This window comes from Sorex araneus, chromosome 1, assembly GCF_027595985.1.
Source record: "Sorex araneus isolate mSorAra2 chromosome 1, mSorAra2.pri, whole genome shotgun sequence".
Taxonomy (NCBI): domain Eukaryota; kingdom Metazoa; phylum Chordata; class Mammalia; order Eulipotyphla; family Soricidae; genus Sorex; species Sorex araneus.
The window spans coordinates 268,744,707-268,770,971 of record NC_073302.1 but is presented as its reverse complement, the minus strand read 5'-3'; the positions used below and the strand labels follow the sequence as shown (position 1 = coordinate 268,770,971).

Here is a 26,265-nt window from a genome sequence, read left to right as displayed (position 1 = left end):
CTCATCAATTGCTTTTTGGCTTGTGACCTCCATGTTTCATTCCCAATATGGTGTTTGATTGATGATGATGACGTGGCTCTCTTTACATGGATTCTGTGACAAAAATTAATTCAGAATTCCTATAAATGACATTTACTATAAATGCAAAGTCATTAAAATGAAGGTTCAAAAGAGTGCAAAATAGACATTTAAAAGTAAATGTTTTCCATTCCCTTTAAGTAACTCTACCATGCAGCCAACTCAGAGTTCTTTTTGGTGATATTGTAAATAGGCTATAATCAGGGAAAGAAACTAGTTCTGTAACATTGATGAGCAAACATGGCAATGCCTGCCAAATTCAGCCTCTTAAAAGTGTTTACTGGGGGCAAGGGGTGGGGATATATATTTTATAACAACCTCCTGAAAATATAGGGAGAGTAATAGTAAGTAATGACACTGAATAGTTCTGTGGGTGGGCTGGAGTGATAGCACAGTGGGTAGGGCATTTACCTTGCATGTGGCCGACCAGGGTTTGATTCCTCCGTCCCTCTCAGAGAGCCCAGCAAGCTACTGAGAGTATCTTGCCCACACAACAGAGCCTGACAAGCTACCCGTGGCATATTCAGTATGCCAAAAGCAGTAACAACAAGTCTCACGATGGATACGTTACTGGTGCCGCTTGAGCAAATCAATGAGCAACGAGATGACAGTGACAGTGACAGTTCTATTGGCAATATTTAGAAATCATGCTACCTTAAAATTCTCAAAAGTATATGACTTAAAGCAGCAACATATAGGAATGCTGTTATGTGCTTTTGTTTTCTATAATTATGTTAAATGGATCACTTAAAAGGTATCAATTATTTGGAGCTTGGGACCTTATTTTATGCTTTGCTGATTTGTATTGCCTGGAGTTGTGTTTATACAACTTAGGCGCTAAGATTGGATTCCAGAGTCAACAGATCAGTTCTCATCCTGATATAAACACCAACTGGACTCTGTTTTGACCTGGGCCTACATCTTTCTCTCTCTCTTTGTCTGTAAACTCATCATCATCATCATCATCATCATCATCATCATCATCATCATCATCATTCCATTGGTCATCGATTTTCTCAAGCTGTTTCAGTACCGTCTCCATTCATCCTAGCCCTGAGAATTTAGAAGCCTCTTTTTACTCGTCCTTCCCATCGGTGCAGCATGGAGGCTCTTTCCAGGTCAGGGAATGAGAGCCATCATTGTTACTGGTTTGGGCATATGAATACACCATGGGGAGCTTGCCAGGCTCTCCCATGTGGGCAGGAAACTTGGTAGCTTGCCAGGTACTCTGAGAGGGAGAACTAGACTATAAGATGCTGCGCACTTCCGGGAGCTTGGTCTTATAGACTCTGGATGTTGGCCATTGATGAATTACATGGGGTGGGGGGGGCAGTTTCTTAGTGTGACCGCCTAGCTACTGGATAGTGGGGATCTGGGCGGAAGAGGCCCAGTCCCGATCCGAGCAGGCTTGGAGGTCTCAGCCCTGGGTCCCGCACACCTGGCTTCCTCTGCTGGTACCTTCATGCATGAGGTTCGTCCAAACATGGGAAGAGGGGACTTGAGCATGGCTGTGGCTGGGTTCTGGAGGTCCTCGGCCTCGGGGGCTCTGCTCCGGGGGGGGGGGGGAACGGAAACTCAACCCACCCCCTCCGAGGGGCCCTGGTGAAGACAGCCAGGCACGGAAGCAAGAGACTGTAGAATCTCTTGTCTGTAAACTAGAAATACTAATCAGATCAGCCTCCAGTGGTTGCCTTGTGCTTCCAGCATTTGGTCAGTGCCTGATCCATGGTAAATATTTGGCGAGTGTCAGCTTTCAACATTCTCATTCAGGTGTCACCAGAATTCTGTTTAGATTCTGGTGTGAATTTGCAGGGAAAACAAAAACAAGCAAACAAACTAGGAACCTTCTATTCCATTGTTTTCTGCTTTTATTTTCAAATTTGGGATACTGGTACCTCCTACCTTGAAAAAAAAAAAAAACATCCTGGCTTTCTTATTTCCCTCCTCCCCAACTCCTATAGAAACACCAATTTCTGTGAAGGTCATCTCATCCCACTAAGGTGACACGTGACAAATGGTCTTTTATTGCCTGCTGATTACAGTTAACCTTAATTTCTTACATGACAGCCATGCAGTGCCTTGTATTTAAATAGAGCTGTTCCTGGATGTGACTTTTCGAGCCTCTCAGGATTTAATTCTAATTTAACTCACAGTTCCAAGTGGGACTGTTGTGCAGCTGAAGTCATGATTCACTCATTGGTTCTCCCCCCATCTCATTATTACAACACTGTGCCCACAAGGCCCCCTCGGGCGCTCATTCACTCCTCAAAATGGTCTCACCTTTGGGGGAAGGGTGTCAGCCTTTAGTTATTGTTCCTTGAAGCTGTACAGATTATTTGGTACAGTATCTGGGAACACAGGAGCCACCGTTTTCATCACATCAAGCCTATTACCGGCAGTTATTGAAAGAATCCTCCGCCGCCTTATGGAGAAGCTACATGTGCGTTTCAATGCTTCAGAATCAAACTAATGATAAAAGCACACAAGTCAGCTTGCATTCATTTGAGAGCACCTTTAGTGCCTTTGAAATAAAGGATACATTGCTCAAAAAGCACAGAAAGGGTGCACAGAGTAGAGACACCCCAAGTGTGATTCTAGCCATCCTGCTACCAAATGTCCCATGTTTTGCCCCAGGCTATCATGGAATGGGATCATGGTGTCAAGAGTAAGAAGCATGGCATTGGAAAGATAGTACAGCATATAAGATACTTGCCTTGTGTATGGCAGACCCAGATTTGATCTCTGTCACTGTCACTGTCATCCCGTTGCTCATTGATTTGTTCGAGCGGACACTAGTAATGTCTCCGTCCCTCTCGGAGAGCCCAGCAAGCTACCGAGAGTATCGCGCCTGCACTAGCCTGACAAGCTCCCCATGGCGTATTGGATATGCCAAAAACAGTAACAATAAGTCTCACAGTGAGAGACATTACTAGTACTGCATAAGTTCCCCCAAGCACCACCAGGAATGATCCCTGGGCACAGAACCAAGAGTAAGACCTGATCATTATCAGCTGTGGCCCAAAAGCTATACCCTCCCCTACCCCCAAAAAAGAATTAAGATCTTTCCCTCCCCTTCTCTGGCTAATCCCTGTGCTCCATCCTAAATCAAACAGAAAATGTTTGCTTCATTGCCCCAGCATTCTACATGTACGTAGTGACATTTAGAGGAATCTCACTGAGAATTTTAGTTGTGACTTATTTTTCTCTTGAACTTACAGAGAGAATGGAGACACTTGGAAGTATGTGATTTTAATGGTCACCCAGATTCCTCCATGTTCAGTAGCCACCTTGTGTGGTGTTTAAAATAATGAAACTTAGGGAAATGAGACTAAGAACAAAGAATTGAGTAACCCTTAAAGACTTGCAATCAAAGATCTGAGCAAGGATTAACCAATTAATAGTGAATCTGCTGATTGCATTAAGTTAAAATTTGTAGATGCATGACTCAGTGTACCCATTCATTCATTCATTCATTCATTGACTCATTTATTCATCCTACTTTGGATACATTTCTTGATTGCCCGCAGGGCTCCAGGCTCTAAGATCACAAAATTGCTTGGCCAGCGCTTTGACCATGAACTTAGCTTGACCAAAATCTCAGCCCAAGACCTTCATCCTCCTTCAGTACCTGCTCCCTGCATAATCATACTGTGGGTCTTAGGAGAGTTGGAGTCCTGTGCCAGCTGGATGATCCTCTTGTCCGTTGTTCATTGGCTTCTTAAATACTTTTTATCTCACTTTACCTAACTCCAACTTAGACCTTCCTTTCCTTTCCACAAAAAATGATCAAATAAGTTGTTCTGAAAGATACAGCCAAGCCAAGGGATCTTTGACACCATCGGCGGTCGTCTCTGTCTGCCATTTAAAAAAGAGAAAATCCAAGGGGAATTTGAGCCCTCAAATGTCATTTCAAAGCAGCATTGCTGGGTGCAGCTACCCATTATGCATGCCTTGAATTTAATTTAATTTTATTTTACACAGATACCTTGAAGTGGTTGTTCTTTATAATTTTCTGAAAGACCTTTATTTGGCAGGGAGGAACACATCCAGCAGTACTTACTTCTGGCTTTGTGCTCAGGAATTACCCCTGGTGGCTCTGGGGACCATACCGGATGCTGGGAGTCAAGCTGAATGATACCCACTCATACCCAGGGATATCATTCAGCTTGATTCCCAGTGATAGGATACCCACTGATAACCCGCTGGTTATCATTCCGCTTGGTTCCCAGTGATACGATGCCCGCTGTCCTATCACTCCAGCTCCAGCTGTCACTTTAGAATGCGAGGTTGGGAATATGGCTCAAGTGATAGCACATGCCCTGCATTATGGGACAAAGTGCCGCCGGGTTCCATTCTTGTTAAAGCATGACCCCCCTCCCTACAACCCAGACACCACCAGGAATGGCACCCACAACAATAGTAACAACAGAAAAATAATAAACTCAGGAAAGGTGAATATATTTGTAGCATTAAACCTAAAGTCGTCTCCCCTTTTATGTAAATTTAGAGCTCTTGGTGAAACTTTTTCTTGCCCTTCCACAGCCTTTGATGTTTGATTTCTGTCTGCCATGTAGGTATGGACTGGATGACCGGGGGAAGCATTGAGCCCTTGCAAATAATCCTCTGCACTTAGATGGTTTTGATTTCAGATTGACTTTCCACTTTTTGCTGTACATAAAAATACATAGCCAGATAAATATCTAAGATCAACTACTGGGAAAATGGTGTGTGCAGTCATGCATAGTTACAGTTAGACTTCTGCGTGTTGGCATGTAAAAAGTATTATACACATTCCCACAGAAGTTATTGTTACTCATAATTTGAAGGAAACAATGTCGTATCATATTTTACGTAAGAGTTGTCAAACATAACAACCCAAAAGTTTCTATTTTTGAGGGGCCCCTTGTCAAGATCTGTATTTATTTTCATGACTCGATATTCAAGACATGAATTACTGTTGCCCTCATTGCTGCAATACAGGCTTTCCTATTCTCAAGAATCACACCCTGTGCTAGGGCAGAGCTTGCCAGCAGTGACTAAAGCCGTTCTTTCATCGGACAGACCAGTCACACTATTTTGACTCTTCACAATAGACTCAGGTGCTTGCAACCAAGTCAGTTATGTGGAAAAACCACAAATCCACATTGATTGATAAGATGCTGGAAGAAGTGGATGGGCCATCCCATAAGTCTTTTGCTTCTATTAATATAGGCTTTGCATAAAACCGTTGAAGACACAGATAGATGACTCTCCTTTCTATTTCATCTTCCCCAGTATAAAGCTTTGCTTGCTGAATTTGTTATCTGCACCAGTGAAAAGGTTATATTGAAATATTTAAAGGTATATATCTAGAATGAAGGGGACAGTCAAAAAAGAGTTCAGAAAGAGAGAGGGAGGGAGAGAGTAGAAAAGAGTCTGCTATAGGCCGGCTGCGAGGCTATGGGTGGTGGGGCAGGAGGGGAACTGGGGGTATTGGTGGCGGGAAATGTATGCTGGTTAAGAGACAGGTGTTGGAACATTGTGTTACTGGAACCCAGCCATGCACAACTTCCTAACTCTGTATCTCACTGATAAAAAAAAATTAAAAAATAAAGTTCACAGGAACAATATTAAGGAGAAATATTAGAAATCTTCAATATGTTCACCATTTTGAATGAGTTTTTAGCTGTAAGACTGCTTCATGAGTGGAGGGGAGAAGGCAGATGGAATAGAGAAGGGATCACTAAGAAAATGATGGCTGGAAGAACCACCTGGGATGGGAGATGAATGCCGGAAGTAGATAATGGACCAAACATGATGACCTCTCAGTGTCTGTGTTGCAAGCCATAATGCCCAAAAGTAGAGAGAGAGTATGGGAGATATTGTCTGCCATGGAGGTAGGGGGAAGGTGGGAATGGTGGGGGTATACCCGGGATATTGATGGTGGGGAATGTGCACTGGTGGAGGGATGAGTGTTTGATCATTGTGAGATTATAACCCAAACATGAAAGCTTGTAACTATCTCACAGTGATTCAATAAAATAAATTTTTTTTAAAATTAAAAATAAAATTTTTAAAAAAGAAATGAGTTTTAAAACTCTGATGAATATCCATGAACTACATATCATCCAAGTAAGGCTTCAGCATGCTACAGGCCCTGGACCAAATGTGAGCTGTTACAGTAATATATTTTGTTTTGCACTTACAGTAATATACTTTGTTTTATAAATATAGTTTTATTATAACATAGCCATACTCACTTGTTTATATATTGTGTATATCTACTTTTGTATTAGAACTGCCAAGTTGATTTGTTGAGACTTAGACTGTGACTTTCAAAGTCAAAGTGAAATATTTGCTTTCAGCCTTCTCCAAAACAGTTTACCAACTTGTGGTTTAAATTAACATATTGCCTATTATAAAGTCCATCATTACTTTTTGTTCCACTATAGGAAAAAAAACTTTGCCAATTAAACAATGATAAGCCATCAACTATGGAAAATGTCCTAATTTTAGAGACATGATGGAAAAAATGCATCTTGGAGTCCTTATACAGAACTTCACATAAATTGCAGTGTTTCTGTCTACCTGGGTAGATCTCAAATGCTTCCCGGTTTATAAACAAAATGCAGCTTTGGGATGGTTTTTATTATCATGTGAGCAGTAGTCGTTTATTTTTTTCTCTTAAAAAATACAAAATGATGCGACATGACTCAAAGGACTGGTCTTCATGTTTTGCATGTGGGAGCCCCCAATGGTATCCATGGCACTGCATGGCCCCCCAATCCAGGGGTAGCCCTTCAAACACTGCTCATTGTGGCCCAAGACAAAACACAAAATACTTCCAAGAAAGAAAAAAATAATTGAGTTTCTGTGAATGGAGAATGCCGTGAGTAAAGATATTGGAAAATTGTAAAGAAAACTAATAATAAAGCTTTTCCTTAGGGGTAGGAGATGGAATCAGGATGTGGTGGAAGAACAGGAGAGGATTTATTGTTATATTGTAATTGCTGTTTGTTTGATTAGTGATGTATTTAACGAAAAGTAATTTTCAGCAGCGTCAAAACATGGAAAGGCTGGAATTATGTGTCAAAATAAGTGAGTGGTAAAAATTCTACCGAGAGAATAAAGATGACTTTTTGTGGCCTTTCACTTTAATTTTAAAGAACTTAATGAAGAATGATGAAAAAATGAGTCATAATCTTCATTTTTTATCTCAATCAAAAGAGATTAAGACTTGAAGAAATGCATGTTAATCAATTACCTGACATTACAAACTAATCCTGTTTTTCTAGTGTGGCATTAAGATTAAACAGCGTGCAAGTCAGGACCAAATTTCATGGTTAAAACTTTTCTTCATAATGGTGGTACAGCTAATCTTTCAATACAATGTTCTTTATTCTTCATCGCGAGAAACCACCTACTGGAAAAGTTAAATGTCAGGTGCATTTTACAGAGCAGAAATAGCTTGTCGTGAGTCATGTGATTGATACTCTGAAGAAATTTCTTCCAGCCTCATATCTTTTGAAATGTACATTGTGATTTTACATGATTTCATATGTCACATGCAATTCAGACCCCATGTTACTTATTAAATGCATTCATTTGTCCATAGCAAGGTTTCCTAAACTACTCTAAGCATATCTAGAAGTTAAAAACCTCTAAAGAAATTTTTTACATCCAGAGGTTATTTCTTTTGGAAATAATTAGAAATAATTAGAAATAACCCTTGTATAAGGACTCCGAGATGCATTTCTTTCCATAATGTCTCTAAAATTAGAACATTTCCCATAGTTGATGGCTTATCATTGTTTAATCGGCAAAGATTTTTTTTTTCCTATAGTGGAACATAAAGTAATGATGGACTTTATAATGGGCAATATGTTCCTTTAGACCGGAAGCTGGTAAACTTTTCATTTGGAAAAGGCGCTGCTTTTTCCGAGCAATATTTCACCCAAGTAGACCAAGCTACGCATCTTCAAGATTAAAAACACGGAACAGGTGTGAGAAATTGGCAGCAGGAAGTGTGGATGTGGGGCCTCTTGTCTCTATGACTCTGAACCCAAGATCTCATGCCGATAAGACCAGATGAGTGTGCTGTGTCTCTCACCACTGAGCTCCCCTGCTTCTTTTTCTTTCAGTTCAATTTCACCATTTAGTATTGAGAGCACAAGGCGCCAGAGACGATCCGAGTCCCCTGACTCCAGAAAAAGGCGTATCCACAGATGTGATTTTGAGGGATGCAACAAAGTCTACACAAAGAGTTCTCACCTGAAGGCGCATCGAAGGACACACACAGGTACGGCACAGTGGGGGGGCTTCCCACCCACCCAAGGGTCCAAGAAAGGGATGCCCTTTGGACTCTGGAGCCCCAAGTGATCTGGAGCAGCCTTTTGTGCCTGGCAGGTGTGCATCTGGAGTTTTGTTTCTTTCTAAGCAGAGGGCATTTCCTCTCATCAAAATAAATCTTAGTGCTCGTTAGCAGGTAACCAGAATTTCTTCCATAGTTTAAGGACTTTAATCATTATGTGAACATAGTGATCTAAGGGCTGGAGCGATAGCACAGCAGTAGGGCATTTGCCTTTCTTGCGGCTGACCTGTGTTCGATTCCTCTGCCCCTCTCGGAGAGCCCGGCAAGCTACTGAGAGTATCTCGCCCTCAGGGCAGAGCCTGGCAAGCTACCCGTGCGTATTTGGTATGCCAAAAAACAGTAACAATAAATCTCACAATGAGAGACGTTACTGGTGCCCGCTCGAACAAATCGATGAGCAACGGGATGACAGTGACAGTGATCTAGACTTTCTACATAGTCGGTGCCACCACTAAATCATCCAGTTAGTAAGGCTTTGAAATGTTCCACCTAGCCCATCGAACCACTTTGAATATAAGTGTTCTCTTCTTCTAAAGTAAGTAAACCGGCTATGTTTTCTCACTTTAGTCTCATCCCCCAAATAACCAAGGAAAACAAAAAATAAGATAAAGGTGACCGTGACGTAGTACTATGAAGAGTTTTGGAAAAAATATTGTGCACGATCCCTTTTGAGTCTCAGTATCATTTGGGGAGAGTGGTTGGAGGCAAGAAGGGTGGTGAATAGAAAGAATATTTTCATATCTACCGTTTCAAAAGAAGAAACTTGAGACCATAGTAATTCATTGTTTTTGTCCCCATCTGTTCATTAACCCATTAACTGTTCCGTTCCATAGCCAGTCAGCCAACTACTCATCTACCCATCTATCTGTCAAACCCAGCCATGCTTTCGCCCACCACCCACCCACTTACTCACCTACCCATTCTTCTACCCACTCTCCCACCCACCCATCTATATTCCCACCCCCAACCGTTCTTCTAAACAACTACTACCAGCCCAGCCACTCTCCCGTCCACTCACCCACCGTCCTCTTTACCTATACGTTGTCCTGTTCACCCAGCCATCTATCCTATCCACTGCTCCGTCTACTGACCCTTCCACTCACCCACCTATTCACTCATTTCCTACCCAGGAAATACGCGGATGACATATTCTTGAACCCACTTCCCACCTCATTCCTCCTCTGCCGTGTATGTCCTTAACTGAGCACCCCTGATTCCTTGCCTTTGGGCTCCTCTTGGATGCCCTCAGAGAGGCTCTAGGCGAAAGACCCCCAGCTATGCTCCCTTCCTAAGAAAAATGGCTGCAACAGTACTGTGTGAAGCACAAAGTAAGCAGATAGAATAGGGAATTTCATTCATGCACATTCCGGCTAACAAGATGTCACCGATGGAACAAGCCAGCGACCACCCGCCACTGAATTAACAAACAGGTCCGAACACCTGTGTCTAACAGGAAAGTGTATCAGTGTCCCAGGGGGCCATAAATAGAATGCTCATCTCAAATATATTAAAATAACCATGCTACACACAGGCCATTTCCCAGCTGAGGCAGCAAAAAGTTTTAAATCAGCCTTCTCAGCCATTTATTTAGCCATGTTATTCTATTAGATTATTTCCAAAGCCGCTTTGCAGAGACTGCTTCATTGACTTTGAATGTGGAGGCTGTGCATGATTTTTGTAATGAAGTTATGACATAGGAACCTTGTCTGAAGTCAGAACCTGGGGATTATTTTTGCCCATACAGTGCATTATATAATTTTGATATATATTTTTTTTAATTTTGATATTTTTAAGAGACTTCAATACATTTTACATCTTCCATAATTCTTTCCTCCCTCCATTGATTACTTTCTGCTTAATTCCAGATTCTTCCCCTCTATTAACTCTGAGCTTTTCCAAAAGTCTTGGTCATCTATTTTCTTAGGCATTATTTTTGAATCGTTTTTTTATTTTTAATCATTAAGACAAAGAATACATATACAGACATAGAGTTGAATAAGTGTCATTAGGTCATATTAGTTTTTATGAGACCTTTTCTGTTTTGAAAAAAAAGAAAGAATGGTCCCTTTTTGTAGTGACTCATTCTGAACTTTGAAGTATTTCTATTTCCCTTGAAATACATGTTAGCCTCATTTTTACACAAATTTTCCTTTTCCATTTACCCAAGGGAAGAACAGTGAGAGAGGAAAAGGTTTAATTAGGTATTATTAAAGGATTTGACTCCACAGAATTATAGGATTGCCCCATACAGGTTTTAACATATGCTGTGCAAAGTAGGGACCGTGATGTGAGCCATATAATTCCCAGGAGTAAGAACTCTGAATGCTGTTAACTGCAAACAGTCGCAGAGTTTCGGTGGGTTTATTAAAGAACTCAAGGGAGGTCTTAAGCCCACAAAGGCTCTGAGGACCGTGCTGAGAGCTGCTCTAGAGTCAGAATCCTGGTGTTCAGATTTTATAGGTCGTGTGCAAGAGAAGGGTGGTTACGGCAAATATCTTAGGAATTCTGCAGCAGGGGAACTGTTCGACAGCTAGTCTCCTGCTCTGTGTTATCTGTGCATGGGGCAAACAAGCAGGGTCATTTATTTTCCTCAATCTGCCCATTGAAGCCTCTCTCTGGAAGCTGGGCTTTCGGGTATCGGGGGATGGTTGCTCTTTTCTGCTCCTCTTGTCACAGGTCACCTTTGCAGAATCAGGAAATTTCAGGTTCTTCCTCTTCACTGCACCAGAATCAACTGTGTGCTGACTCCTGGCTCCCACATGCACAACAGAGGTGGTGGGCTTTAATGAGTTTGTTGGAGCAGGTCTTAGAGATTTTCCTGAACACAGTTGAAACAGAATTAATTAGCTTGGCTTATTAACAAGAGGAAATCATAAAACTCCAAGGGTCCAAATGGACCTTCTAATGTCACAGAGTCTAGTTTGCTTCCTAATTAGAGAGAATCCCTGGCCTGTTGTGTTCAAGTGCATGACCCAACTGTGAGCTTTACTGCACGCGACTCTTCGTTCATTGGACTCCAAGAGCGACCTGGTAGTTTCAACTCTCATTTTCTCCTTCCTTTGTCCTGGTATACTTTGGGGGGGCAGGGCGGCATCTTTTCCCATCTCAGTAGGATTTTTTTTTACCTCTCCTTCAAACCTTCAAGGAATAGAGAGAGGTTTTTCTTCTGCCAGGTAAGATGGGTGAAATTTCTAAGAGCATCTCTATGGGTTGGTGCTCAGTACCTTTGGGTTAAGTGGGATGACTCCAGTGACCATCCTATCATTTTCCACTTCATCACCCTTGACTTCTCCACTGTATCACTGTATCACTGTCATCCCATTGCTCATGGATTTGCTCGAGCGGGCACCAGTAACGTCTCCATTGTGAGACTTGTTACTGTTTTTGTCATATTGAATTCACCACGGGGAGCTTGGCAGGCTCTGCCGTGTGGGCGAGACACTCTCAGTAGCTTGCCGGGCTCTCCGAGAGTGGTGGAGGAATCAAACCCGGATCTGCCGCGTACAAGGCAAACGCCCTACCCGCTGCGCTATCAATCTATAGTATGTTGATTTCTCCAAATCAGACATTCTCAGTCCTATCAGCCAGTCCTACAAATTTAGCACAATATCAACTAGGACTTGTTTATGAATTTCTTAATAGATGGTCAGATACTGAGAGACTATGGATCCTATTTGGTCAGATGAATCAAAAACTGAACAGCTAACACCCAGCCAGCCCCGGCCCTGTAACTGATTTCTCAGAAGCCTGCTTGTAGTGCTGGGTTTGTAGCTGGGCTGGTCCTTCCAGCGGTGTCCCCGTGAGAACAGTGGGCTTCTTCCCACTGGACAGATTTAACCACAGATGGAATGAACTCCTGTGAAAGATACCAAATGGAATCAATATCCAAAAGGTTGCACATGTACTTTAAAGCCTAGGAAATAATTATTCTCTCTCTACTGTATTGACTTACACCCATTATTTTAATAAATGAAATTCCTTGGAACCTTGCCTCACTTTGTTTTGAGTATTTTAGTTCCCTCGTCTTGCTCCTCCATTTCAGCCTACTTCAGGGAAAAGCCCAGGTAATAATCCTGCCATCTCCCGTCAGACAGGGGCTGAACTGATTTACCAGTAACTTAGTAGGATGCATCTAATTGTCCTACTCCAGGCTGCATGTTTCATTCTCACAAGACCTTGTGAAATTCCTACCCCGAACCATGTCACACCAAATCCACACATCCTCTGAGAGAAATCCTTACTCTGAAAGGAATAGTCTGTGACTGATTTTGCTTGTTTGTTTGTTTGTTTGTGTGGGCTACACCTGGCAGTGCTCATGGGTTCCTCCTGGCTCTGCATTCAGGAATCATTGCTGGTGGTGCTCCAGGAACCATATGGGGTGCCAGAGATCGAACCTGGCTCAGCTGCGTGCAAGGCAAGCGCCTTCCCTCCTGTACTATCGTTCTGGCCCTGAAAGGAATAGTCTGCGAGTCAGTCAAATCACAGTCCTTTAAAAACATATTTTTGTATATTGAATCGCAGTGAGATACACAGTTCCAAGGTTGTTCATGATTGGGCTTCACTTATGTCATATTCCAATGCCCAGCCTTTCTTTCCCAGCACCAGTGTCCCCAGTTTCCCTCCCTCCCCTACCACTTCCTGCCTCTGGGACGGGCAGTTTACCTCTCTCTCTCTCTCTCTCTCTCTCTCTCTCTCTCTCTCTCTCTCTCTCTCTCTCCTCCCCCCTCCTTCCCTCCCTCCCTCCCTCTCTCTCTCTTTGTCATTTTTAATAAAGAAAATTGGAAAATTTGATCATTTTGCTGAGACTGGTTTTTAGTTAGCAATTTTAATTTAGATGCAAGCTTTTAAAACAGTGTTTCAAAATGAAGTCAACTCTAGTTCCAGTGTATTTGTGTTGGTTGGGTTTGCCTCTAATAAATATGTTCTAAGCCTTACTTTTGCTTCAGGCATGTTGAGTAAGTTGTGTGTGTGTCACCTATAACAATTAATGTGGAGTTTGGGATTATGAGTGATGACTTATGAGAACTCTGCACGCTATGGTAGGTGAGCAAGTGTAGCCGTGAAAAACTGTGAGAGGGTAACATTAACCTGACCTTTAGCACGTACTTTGTTTGGGGCTATATAAGTGAGCATGACTAGTTGACTGCTTAGAAATTTTACACTAAATCAGGCATATTTGTAAGTTTGGAAAAGGAACTTTTTCAAGGGACTACTGAGTTTAGAGTAAAACGGGAAATGCTTAGGTAAGTCTTTCCTTTTAAAAATACTCAAGAATAGATAGTTGACCAAATATTTTTTAAATGCCTTAACCTGCCCGTGTTAAATCACGCTAAAGGGGAGGAAAACAATGTATCGCCGATTTGTCACACAGGTGACAGTCAGTGGGTACATTATTCATACTCACTTGTCTAATTTGTATGTGTCCTCTCTCCGGAGCAGTAGACAGTGTGCTTAAGTGAATTTCAATTAATGGCTTCATTTAAATCTAATTGAATTTGAATCTGGGCTATATAATTGCTTCAAACCATGAATTTTTCTTCCTTCAGTTCAATAAGTGTGTTCCTTTATGAAATGGTTTTAATTTGAATGTTCTAATAAAATTTTTTCACGAATTTGGGGGTGTTCTATCGAATGTTCCTGTTCTAAAATGATTTGCCATGGTCCATTGTGGGGACACGTAGCAGTTAGGCATTGCTGATTCTAACTCAGCCACTAGATGGCAGGCTATACCCAGCTGTTGGGTTTACTTGTGTAGGTTCTAGCAAGAGTCCCCCAGAACCCTCTAGTGGCGCAGGGTGTGACAGGATTTTCAGCGTGCTGTAACAGTACAAGGTAAACAAGAAAAGGATGAGATAAAGATAAATCTAAAACCAGATATTCAAAAGTATAACCCCATTTTATAAAAATATACCATTTCAAATGAATCTGGAAATACTTTATATCCCAACTTGATAGATAACCTGCTCGCTAATAAGTCTATGACTTACTTAACCAGTCTCCTCTGCTATTCATTCTAAGTCATTTGACAACCTCATTTTAAAACTATTAATATACATAAGTCCATGCCGTATTTATCTGACTTTGTCCAAAACATCTTTAAAAAACATTGACCAATTTTGATCCGAAAGTCTTTCTTGCTTCCAAAGCAAAAGAAACTATATTATTTCACTCTTGAGCAGTGAAGACTTTGTCATCAATAACATGTGCTAAACTGAAGCACCGAAAACAGGTTTCTCATTATAGTAAAATAGCATTTCTTTTAGCAAGTTTCAGGCACGGCCTTGTAATTCAACATGCAGGAGATAGTGGAACATTCAAAATGCATTCACATGTATCTATTGATCCTTCACATTTGCAGTTTGCATAATTTTTTCATTTCTTTTTTTTTCCTTCAGAGACCTAAAAGGCTTTATTGCAGTGTTCTGCTGAAGGCCCCTCTCTCTAAACATTCTTCACCTTGTCCATGGCATCCGTCCTGGGCAAGGCCTAAGAAGGATCTGGCGAGCAGGAGAAACTGCTTTCTCCACAGTCCTCTGACACACCCTCCGGGCCCACTGGCTGCAGCGGAGAATCATCTGGGGAAAGATTTTCTTAGCTCCTGTTTGCAGGACCCTCCATGTCTATAGCCCAGGGCTGCTTATCTTCCGTGGCCTTTTGGGCTGTGGTACCTAGGGATACCTGAGGGACTCTTCCACTTCCAATGCTGCTTTTTTGGTTCTGGCCACACCAGAGCTGCTGTGATTTTTCTGTGCTTCTTCCTACATGGAGTAATGATGGTGCATGCTCTCTGTACCGGCTTCTCGAGCCGGTGCTGCGTGACCAGCCCCCCTTGCAGAGTCCAGCCCCAGCCCCCTGATTCACAGTCTCTGCTCTCAGCTCAACACCCACATCCTCACTTGAACACTTTCTTTAAGCTCCTTTCAGGGTGATTGATCTTTCCTCCGGGGGAAGGGGGTGCCCATGGCTCTGCCATGACTCCTTTTTCACCTGTTTCCTTGTCTCATCACTTTTCCCTCCTTTTCCTTAAGGTTTTGTTCTAGTTTCAATTCTTATTTCACTGGAGGGATTTCTGAAATGCTGCGATGGTGCTGCCACAAAGCCGTGAATCACGGTCTCCTTTGTTTACAAGCTTGACAATCTTAAGGCCTTCAAGTAGGGGACAACTGCTTACAATTTCACATCTAAATTTATTAAACAAATACCTCATTCTGTATAAAGCTTCACTTTCGACCGTCTATCTAGGTTTGTTACTAGGAAAAAAAAAAGCACAGGGCTTAGTGATGCCAAGATAATTAATCACTAAAAGAGCAAACTGACATTTTTTTCAGGGAAAAAGCATCTTACATTAGGTAGTTACAACGTCTTGGCCCAATAACTCACAGATATGGGCCGTTTGGGTAATTGTTAAGAATGTTTAACTTTGAACATCGACACAGCACGTTGTTGCATAATTAAGAGGGGAGAATTCATTTTTTGTATCCCCAGTAGAAACAGTGATGACACATTTTAAGGATTTAGTAAGTGTTCAATTAAAGCTCTGTGTGTGTGTGTGTGTGTGTGTGTGTGTGTGTGTGTGTGTGTTTGTGGGCATGGGGGGGAAGTATTGATACAGAATCATAATTAATGGAAACAGTAAGTTCAAAAATGTTGGATAGCTTAGCATATAGTATTCACAGTCAACATACTTTGATTATAGAATCTCTTCACTCTACTTATTCAAGATGTATATAATTCGGAGTGAAGTCAAGTGACTGTTCTATAATACGTGTTTCATTATTTTAATAAACTGGCAGCACAAATAATTCTTGAAGGAATATACTTAAAGTACAGAAACATAATCTCACATTTGAAAGGAACCCGTGCTCTGAGTCTGTGAATCAAGTATTATAGAATTTTTTTTTCATGACAAACGCACTATAGAATTTTCATGGAAAGAGGCAGAAAAAGGTAGAGCCTCCTTTTGAACCACTGCCTCTGAACCTCGGAATCCTCAGGGTAGAGGCTAGGGATGCAAAGGGCTGCATAAAGACTCAAGCACAATGACAAAAGAACCCAATAACAGTCATCTGTTGTGACCAAGGAAGTGGGGACGCAGCGTCCTCGGCTGGCGCATGTCCAGGCCTTTCTCCTCTGTTCATGCACAAACTCTCACTTGCTCACCCTTTCCTTGAACTCCCACTTGCTCACGTCTCCCAATCCCCTCATTCTCTGCTCTTCTAGGAGAGCCTTGTAGGTGCCTCCTTGATTCTGCTCCTCCAGTCGGTTAAGCCGTCTTTGTTTTCCAAGATGGTCACAGCGTTGCTTGATCTCTTTATCCCTCACCACACCACAATCCTTCCTGAGTCGCTCAGTTTCCCCCGCCTTGAGCTTCCAGCTCTTGGATGTTTCCGTCCTGCCACCGAGAAGGATTGTGGGAACCCCCGGAGCAGTAGAGACCACCTGGCAGGGCACTGGACTTGAGAACAGGGAACAGGGACATTTTGAAGACACCTGTGATGAGTGGTAAGGGGCAGGGATGCTCCGAGCAGGTATGGGGACCAGAGGAGGAGAGAGAGAAGGCCGACTTTTCCTGGGGACCCAGCAGTGTCTTTTCTGCCCCGCGCTCTGAGTGCAGCTCTTTTAGTCTCATCCAGGAATCTGGAGAAAGGAGGTTGGTCAAGGTACTTGTCCGCACACATGGAGTAGGGGGAGGATGGAGCCGGGCCTCAAACTGTGGTTCCTCTAGGGACAATCCTCATTGTCAGTTGCAGGCAAGTTTTCTATTCTCTGTCCCCTCAGTTGCTGGAGCTACTGTCCTCTGCTCCTCCAGCCAATAGTTCAGACTCTTCAGAACTGGGCACTGAGATCCTTAAAGGTAATTGGATGGCAAGTGACCTTGAATGGTCAGTTCCTTTGTATTGTTCTTTTTGGGGGAACCACACCTGGCAGTGCTCAGGGTCGACTCCTGGCTCAGTGCTCAGGGGTCGCAGAGGGTGGTGCTTGGGGGAGGGGTCCCATCACATGCAGTGCTGGGGATCAGACCTGGGGCTCCTGCATGCAAAAACGTATGTTCAACCCATTCAACTCTCTTGGGACCTAACGATGTTGCAAGACTTTTCGTGAGTGAAAATTGGTTTTTCTGTCCTGGAAATTTTCCATCGATAGAGAGTTAATAAAAAGACAAGAACCAGAAGTATTAGTAAGTAAATCACATGCTGCAGTCTCAAGTGCTTGCTTGGCAAACATTGCTTTTATTGGAAAGATGAGGACAGCCAGGAGATAGAACTGGAAGGAGGAGTTATAAGATTAATGGGAAGAAAGTACACACAGTTACATATATGTACCACATAAAGCATCCAAGAAGCCCGAGATGGAAGTGGCTCCAGCTACACTAATGGTGCTGATGTGAACCTACCAGTGTGAACAAACATACGAGAGGTGGTGCAGGGGTAAGTCACTTGCCTTGCATATGTCCAGTTCCTGTTTGAGCTCTGAGCAGTACCTGGAACAATTCCCAAGCACAGAGCTGGGAGTAGCCCTAAGACTGCTGGGTGTGGTCCCAAACCAAAACAAAACACAGAACAGTCACTCAAAGGGAAAACCAAATTCAAGATTAGTAACAAAATGCTACAGAAGTATTTCCCCTGTCTTCCTTCCTAAAAAGGAAGTCCCTTCAGCCTGTCTCCAAGGGGTCTTTTTAGAAACATGGAACCAATAGATAAAAGTACATAGCAGTCAGAAAAGTATTTACTTCAGTTTTTTTTTTTAAGTGTTGCACTGTAGCACTGGAGTCCAGTTGTTCATTGATTTGCTCAAGCGGGCATCAGTAACGTCTCCATTGTGAGACTTGTTGTTACTGTTTTTGGCATATAGGATACGCCACGGGGAACTCGCCAGGCTCTGCCGTGTGGGTGGGATACTCTCGGTAGCTTGCTGGGCTCTCCGAGAGGGGTGGAGAAATTGAACCCAGGTCAGGGTTGCACACATCCGTGTGCAAGGCAAACGCCCTACCCGCTGTGCTATCACTCCAGTCTGTTTTAAAGTGTTACTATAATCAATTTTAAATAAATTCATCAAATGATTTCCTGTGTTAGAAAAGCAAGGACGGGGTTGGAGAGATTGCACAGCGGGTAGGGCATTTGCCTTGCACACGGCTGACCCGGGTTCAATTCCCAGCATTCCATATGATCCCCCGAGCACTGCCAGGAGTAATTCCTGAGTGCTTGAGCCAGGAGTAACCCCTGTGCATCACCGGGTGTGACCCAAAAAGAAAAAAAAGAAAAGAAAAAAAAAGAAAAGCAAGGACTTCTATAACAGCCTACCGTTTATTAGCTCAGCTAAACAAATTGCTGATTTGATTGCTGATTTCTGCTGGTGTGAGCTCACAAATCATCAGTGACAGTGGAAGACGCTAAAAATGCCACCGAATCCGGTCACACTGCTCCCCATTTGTGTTTCTTTACTTGGGCTTTGTCTTATCCAAGTGGCCCCCAAAATTGTGTGATGAGGAAGAGCAGGGTAATAATAAGCTAGCTTTTGTACTTGCACATGTTCTGCTGGGCTAGACTGTCATTGTTAGTCGTGTTTGTCTGCATGTCAAAATTAATGACTATGAATATAGTATCTGTTGTTTTAATTCATTATCTTGAGTTACTCAAGATAATGAGGGACTGAATTGTTGTAGAAAATATATTCAGTCTTTAAAGAATATATTAAAACAGCATTTATAATGCATAAGGGAATTTAAGTGAAACAATCTTTGTAACTGAAAATGATAATAATTATCAAATAAACATGCTTTGGAAGATTCAAATCGTTCTCATTTGACAAAATACAAATTTTTTTTTTTTTTTGCTTTTTGGGTCACACCCAGCAATGCACAGGGGTTACTCCTGGCTCTGCACTCAGGAATCACCCCTGGCGATGCTCAGGGGACCATATGGGATGCTGGGAATCGAACCCGGGTCGGCCGAGTGCAACGCAAATGCCCTACCCGCTGTGCTATCGCTCCAGCCCCAAAATACAAATTTCTGATCGTAGGTGGTGTTACTAACTTTAAAGGTTAGAAATGAGGGACCTGGGGGCTAGAGCAATAGCTCAGCAGGGAGGGCGTTTGCCTTGCACATGACTGACCCAGGTTTGTTCCCAGCATCCCATATCGTCTCCTGAGCACCACCAGGAGGAATTCCTCAGTGCTGAGCCAGGAGTAACCCCTGTGCATCGCTGGGTGGAACCCAAAAAGCAAAAAAAAAAGAGGGACCGGAGTGATAGTATAGTGGATTGGACATTTGCCTTGCACCCAACTAATTTGGGTTCAATCCTTGGCCTCTCCTATCATCATCTCTCGCTTCCCCCTTCTCTCCCCAGTCTCCACCAGCAGTGATCTCAGGGCAGAGTCAGGAGTAAGCCGTGGGCACCACTGGGTGTAGCCAAAAAATGAAAAGATGTCAATAATGAGGTGCTCATTTGCCGGTACTCTTTCGGATGACTCTAGTTTTGAACAAATCCCCGCAAGTTTATTTTCCTTTTCAAAAAGACATACATGAGCACAGGAAAGAAGAATGAAGAGAACATGAGTGATAGACACGTGGGGTTGCTCTCCGTTATCTCGTATTTTTAAAGGATGTTCAAGGTAGTTCTTTCCAGCTCCTTAATCAGCAAGCCCTCGCCAGCCTAGAGCACTGGGCTAGACCCTGGGGACAGAGCAAAGAAGCGAGTTGCAAGTCCTCCTCAAGACAGCAGCCGAGTGGGATGGGTAGATGGGACAGCCAGCTATGAGGAGAGAGAGAGGCCTGCTGGTGCCAAAGAATGGACGCCCTGAGCCTATTGCCTTTCAGACAGTTTCCCTGAAGTGCAGCACTAACAGTCCAGGGGTGGGGGGAGGACACAGAACCAGGAAACAGAACCACTAGACCTTGGCAGTGGGGCAAGGCAGCAACACTGTGGAGGGAGACGGGCTGGAGACTTGGAAGGCGGCCCTGGCAGAGGTAATCATCAGGTCGAGGCAGGTAGAGAATAACAGATAGGAAAGGGTCCAAGAAATCGCTCCAAGAGGAGGGATTTATGACCTCATACCTGAGTACATGGGGTTGCCTTTTTTGATGTATGAGTATGGGTGTGTGTGTGTGTGTGTGTGTGTGTGTGTGTGTGTGTGTGTGTGTGTGTTAAACAGAAGAGCAAAGCAGGGGGAACCTGTTCTGTTTGGTAGGTGCGGTGTCCAGTGGCCCCATGGAAGGGACTTTCTGACAAGCAGTTAGAAATGTGTCCCTCAGAGGTGCTGAGGAGAGGGACAGAGGTGTAGAAAGTTAGTCTTTGTCGTCTAACTTGTGATGAAAGTCAGAGAAGCCAAAGGGACAGGGACAGGAGGGAAGTCCAAGCCACAGTCTTTGGTAGTACCATTGATGACTTTATCTTTCAAGGAAGAGATCTCTGTAAAAGAAACTAAGGAAAAGTGCTCAGAAACAAAAAGAGCAAATACGTCACTCCTGGAAATGGAAACTTGGGACAGCCAAATTAAGTATTATCTTTGGACCTTGGATGTTCTGAGTGAATCAGTTTTTTGTTTTTTGTTTTTTTTTTAATTCCAGGATATCTTACTTCATGTATCTTTGATTTCTAAATGATAACGGCAAACCTCTTATGTAAGCACATTGTCCTCTAAGCATTAATTCATGGTCTTCATTTCCTTGTCCAATGCTGACCAGATATGCTGGTTTATTAAAACAGTGGTTTAGTTTTGAGTCATGGTTCAGACCATTTGGTGGCAGACCTTTAGGCTTCAGATCCCCTCTCTACCACTACTAACCCGTATACTCTGGGTGGAATGGAATTGAGTCAGTTACTGCATTTACCTCCTTAAGACGTTGTTAAAATTACATGAGTTCAGATCCACAAAAGTCAAAGGGGAAAATATGGCTCATGAAAAGTACTCTGTGCTTTAGCAAATACTGTTTTATCAAATACAATTTAGCATAAGATTGTATATCAAGAAAGAACAGGCCCTTTTGGTCTTATTTATTCATAATGAGAGTCCCTTAATTCAGCCCAGACAGATCAGTGTGGTGGAAACTAATATATTAATGACTTTCATTCAATTGAAAAGATCAGTGGGTCATACAAAATATAGAACAGGTCAGTGTACTTGGCCAGTAAGTAGCTTTATACTGTAAATGTTAGAACAATCAAGATGAAGATTGACATCCACCCACTCACTGGAAAACTTTCGATTATTCCTTAAAAATAGCAAATAGGGGGCCAGAAGTTAGCTCAAAAGCTGGAGCATGTGCTTTGCGTGTTGAAACCCCAGGTACAATTCCCAGCACCACATGGTCCCCAAAGCATCACTCGAGAAGAAAAGTCTGAAGCATCTGGAGCAATCCAGTGTGGTCCAAAGAGGGAGTTAAGGGAGAATAGCAAACAGGACCTCTTTTAACTTCCTATTGATCACAGGTCAGAGAAAGAATGAAAAATTTCAGTAATGTTGAATTCATCTCTTTTGGCCACCTTTCTTCGCTAATATCTTTTGTATATTTGGAAATCATACAACAGCACAGTAGGAATATTATTCCCATTTACCCGGCTGGAAAGTAGTATTTCAAAATACTTCATTCTTAATTGCCAGTCAGTAACCAAGCCTGCATTTTTTTGAAAGATTTTTTTATTTTTTTATTACTGTGATGTAGTTACAAACTTATGAACTTTAGTGTTTGTATTTCACTCATACAGTGATCATTTACATCCCTCCACCAGTGCCCATTCAATTCCATCAATGATCCAAGTATCCCTCTCACCACCCCCACCCCATCCCCCACCACCCCATCCTGCTTCTGCGGCAGGGCATTCCCTTTTGTTCTCTCTCCTTTGGGGTGTTGTAGTTTGCCTTTTGACCATGCATCTGCCTGATCTCAAAGTCTGGGCTAGTTGATGTCACCTTGCTTTACACCAGCTCAACTTTTCCATTCCTCCGTTGTGAAAGTACCTCAGTTGTCTGCAGATCGAAAAGTCTGTAAGTTTTTGTGAACTAATATAACAGAAACCAGAAGACAAGATAGGAATCTTGATTCTGTGAGTCTGTGTGTGTGTGTGTGTGTGTGTGTGTTACCCCTAATATGCAAATACCATTCCTCCAGTGAAGCACATTGTCACAGCAAATATGATGAGCCTCCAGTGGAATGAAGCTCATTTGTCAGTACCAGGGGGCAGGAGGAGCCCGAAACTATAAAAGTTAAACAGGGACACATTTCAGAAATGCATTTCTGAACTGGGAAAAAAAATGCCTGTTTTTCCTGTTGCAAAAGGTGTTCCTTTTCAGTTGCTTGAGAACATAATAGAGGCTGATGTGAGAACATGGGTGTTTGGTTTGACCCCAGCATTTCCCAACTGCACATTCCTGCTCTGTGTACTGCTCACATGTCATTTTAATATGAAAGGGCACCTGCCTTTTGTCTCTGCACACATTCACCTTTCAGCATTGGCGATGGCGAAATCAAATAGCCTGAAAAAGTTATTTTTGTTCCCTGGGTTTGGGGAATCTATTCAGTACCCGGTGTTTTCTTTAGATGCCATTATGCTTTCTGCTGTGTAAATGTCAAAGAAATGCAATTAGTGAGTCTTAATCCTTTTCTTGAAATGAAATAGAAAGAGACAGTGATTCTCATAAAAAAATCAGTTTGTTAACTGATTTGAGAAGTGGGGTGGGGGATTCCATCTGTAGAGTTTTCATTTTCCCAGGACTCTTTATTAGTAGCACTGCTGTAGCACTGTCGTCCTGTTGTTCATTGATTTGCTCAAGTGGGCACCAGTAATGTCTCCACTGTGAGACTCATTGTTACTGTTTTTGGCATATCGAATGTGCCACAGGTAGCTTGCCAGGCTCTGCCGTGCGGGCAGGATACTCTCGGTAGCTTGCCAGGCTCTCCGAGAGGGATGGAAGAATCAAACCCAAGTTGGCCATGTGCAAGACAAACACCCTAACTGCTGTGCTGTTCTCTCTAAGTAATACCTCTGATGGCCTGCATGTGCCTACACACACACACACACACACACACACACACACACACACACACACACACACACCACTACAAATTAGCTGGTATGCATTTAAATTTTATTTATGAATCCCAAATGTGGAGTGAAAAAAATGATTCAAAATGAAAACCAGCAAATTCTTTTTCACATATGTACCCTCTCGTGTGTGTGTGTGTGTGTGTGTGTGTGTGTGTGTGTGTGTGTGTGTGTGTGGTGTTTCCTTGCAGGGCTTTTTTTGGTGCTTATTCAGAGGCCACTCCCAGTGATGGTGGAGGTACCGGGTAGTGCCAGGATTGAGTTCAGGCCTCTTTTGTGCAAAGCATCTACTCATCTCATTGATGAGTAAACCATGTAACGTGTTAAACATTGCATGATTTTTTTTTGAAAAAATAATAAAAGCCCATGCTTAGGCTTGGGTTAATCCTTGCCTTTTTTTTCCCCCAGAGAGTTGATAGGTTAGGTATTTGGGTTTCTCTGTGTGTGTGTGAACCTGGCTGCACTTCATTGCTGTTCCCTGTTTGGGACTCAGGAGACCTTGCATGGTACCATCCATCCTGGGTCTCCCACCTCCAAGCCTGCACTCCAGCCTTTGAACCACCTCCCTGGCCCTCGTGTGCTCCAAAGAACAGTTGGAGAATGGATTGTAATGAGGAAAATTATCGGAGACTTTTTTGTTTTAACCTAAAAGATAGAAATGACTTGTGGATATGAGACAGAGGGGCCCTCAATTAAAGACCAAAAAGTGGAAAAAAACACACCCCAGGTGTCACTTGGTTTAACCCATCAGATAACCAGCTCGTGTGCCCTTTGATTTTTCACACACATTAAGAACAGAATGTGTCTACTTAAAGAATCACTCATACTTAGTGGTAATTACCTCTACCCTATCACTTCATATCATTTCATTACTTTCCACAGGATTATTATCAAAAGCAACTATCACAAATGAGGAGCAGAGTTTAGAGCCAAAGCTTCCAGTTCTTCTGAAAAATCTGAAATATGTTTTCAAACACTTTGTCACCGGAAATTCTCAGTGTACTTGTGGGTTAGGGAAAAGAAAGAAAGGAGCAAGTTCTTTTTCATTTTTCTCTTCTTTGGAGGAAACACAGTTCAAAAATCCCATTTCCAGAATTGAATGAGTCTCAATTCACTGTTTCTGAAGAAACCTTAGGAGAAGGTGTTGACACTCTCCATCGTTGCACGTGATGTACCTCAGTGAGGCTGTCTGCAGAAGCATGCGCTCTGAGGTGCCTAGCCACACCCCCTAATTCTGTCCCTAGCACTTTCTTTTTGCTGTTGTTTTCTTTGTTGGGAGGCCACACCCAGTTGTACATAGGGTTTTCTCCTCATTCTATGCTCAGGCATCTCTGCTGGTGATGCTTCGAGGACCACAGGCAGTACCTAGGACCAAATTGGGGTCATACCACATGCAGGGTGGCACTTCAGCAGCTAAACTGTCTCCGGACTCCCTCCCCCACCACTGACTTTCCAACATTAAATGTCACTCACAAGATTTTTAAGCAAAAGCAAGATGGATGAAGAATTTTGTTTATACTTTATTAGATCCCTTCAGGACTGGCTTATCTGTACTATTGGGTATCTTAAGAACTGATTCATCTTTTTAATTAGTTTTTCTCACACTCTAACTTAGTTTCTGTTATCTTAGTATGTCTGTAAGATTGTAGCCTTGAAATTGCCTCAAACGCTCAAACATAGAATGTGCAGTTTGATGTAAGTGCAGGAACCCACTAACATTGATTCTGAATCCATGTTTAAACCTTGACTGGTCCAAGGATGGCATGCACTGGGCCTTGTCTCTTTGTCTGTTTATTTTAATGAAATACGACGCCCTGAGTGGATAGAATTGAAACCAAACCGGGGTCTCTCTCTAGAGCCAGTAGTAGGAAACAACTCCCTGTCTGTTCAGGGTAGCCACCCAGTCACCCCACTCCAACTTCACAGCTATTTTGGAGTGGTGGTGGGGTCTTGTCCCACCCTGAGGCGCTCAGGGCTTACTCCCGTGTCTTTGCTCAAGGATAACTCCTGGCCAAACTCAGGGACCCATTTGTAGTACCAGGGATTGAACTGGGATCAGAAGTATTTAAGACAAGTACCTATACTCTGCCCTATATTAATCAGGAAATCTACACAAGCAGACATATCTCTCCCTTACATCAGGGACCAGAAAAATTCTGGAAAGGGCTCACAATAAATAATCTCAGCATTACAGATCATAAGTACTCATTTGCAACCTTCATTTCTACTATCACTGGTATAATTAAATTATATCACTAAATTATAATACATAAATGAATGGACTGGAGCAATAGCACAGTGGGTAGGGTGTTTGCCTTGCACACGGCCATCCCGGGTTCGATTCCTCTGTCCCTCTCGGAGAGCTTGGCAAGCTACCGAGAGTATCCCACCCACACGGCAGAGCCTGCCAAGCTACCCCTGGTGTATTCGATATGCCAAAAACAGGAACAAGTCTCATAGGGGAGATGTTACTGGTGCCCGCTTGAGCAGTGATACAGTGATACATAAATGAATGTAACTGTGTTCTAATAATAGCTAATTTACTGACAATAGACCTTGAATTTCATGTTACTTTCATATGTCACAAAATAGTCCTCTTGCTAACAGTCTAAAAAGCTAAATAAAGCTCTGTTCTTTGGTCTCACTTTGTACACACACATATACAACTCATATACACACATACACACACAGAGTCCATAAATGAGATTTTCTCGGGAAAATACACAAATCTCCATCCCTATCCCCTTGCTATAGATTTTAAGGACATAAACACCAGTATTTTCCAGGAGGTTTTT

The 26,265-nt window shown here is 42.7% G+C and overlaps 1 protein-coding gene across 5 annotated transcripts in view; it reads left to right on the top strand.

The window, feature by feature from the left end:
* The window catches only part of KLF12 (KLF transcription factor 12), a 724,988-nt gene that overhangs the window by 685,486 nt on the left and 13,237 nt on the right, over positions 1–26,265 (top strand). For all 5 annotated transcript variants that reach the window (XM_055142719.1, XM_055142658.1, XM_055142836.1 and 2 more), the window contains one exon: positions 8,199–8,356. In XM_055142719.1, the coding sequence (XP_054998694.1) occupies positions 8,199–8,356 (158 nt within the window). The remainder of the gene's footprint in view (positions 1–8,198; positions 8,357–26,265) is intronic.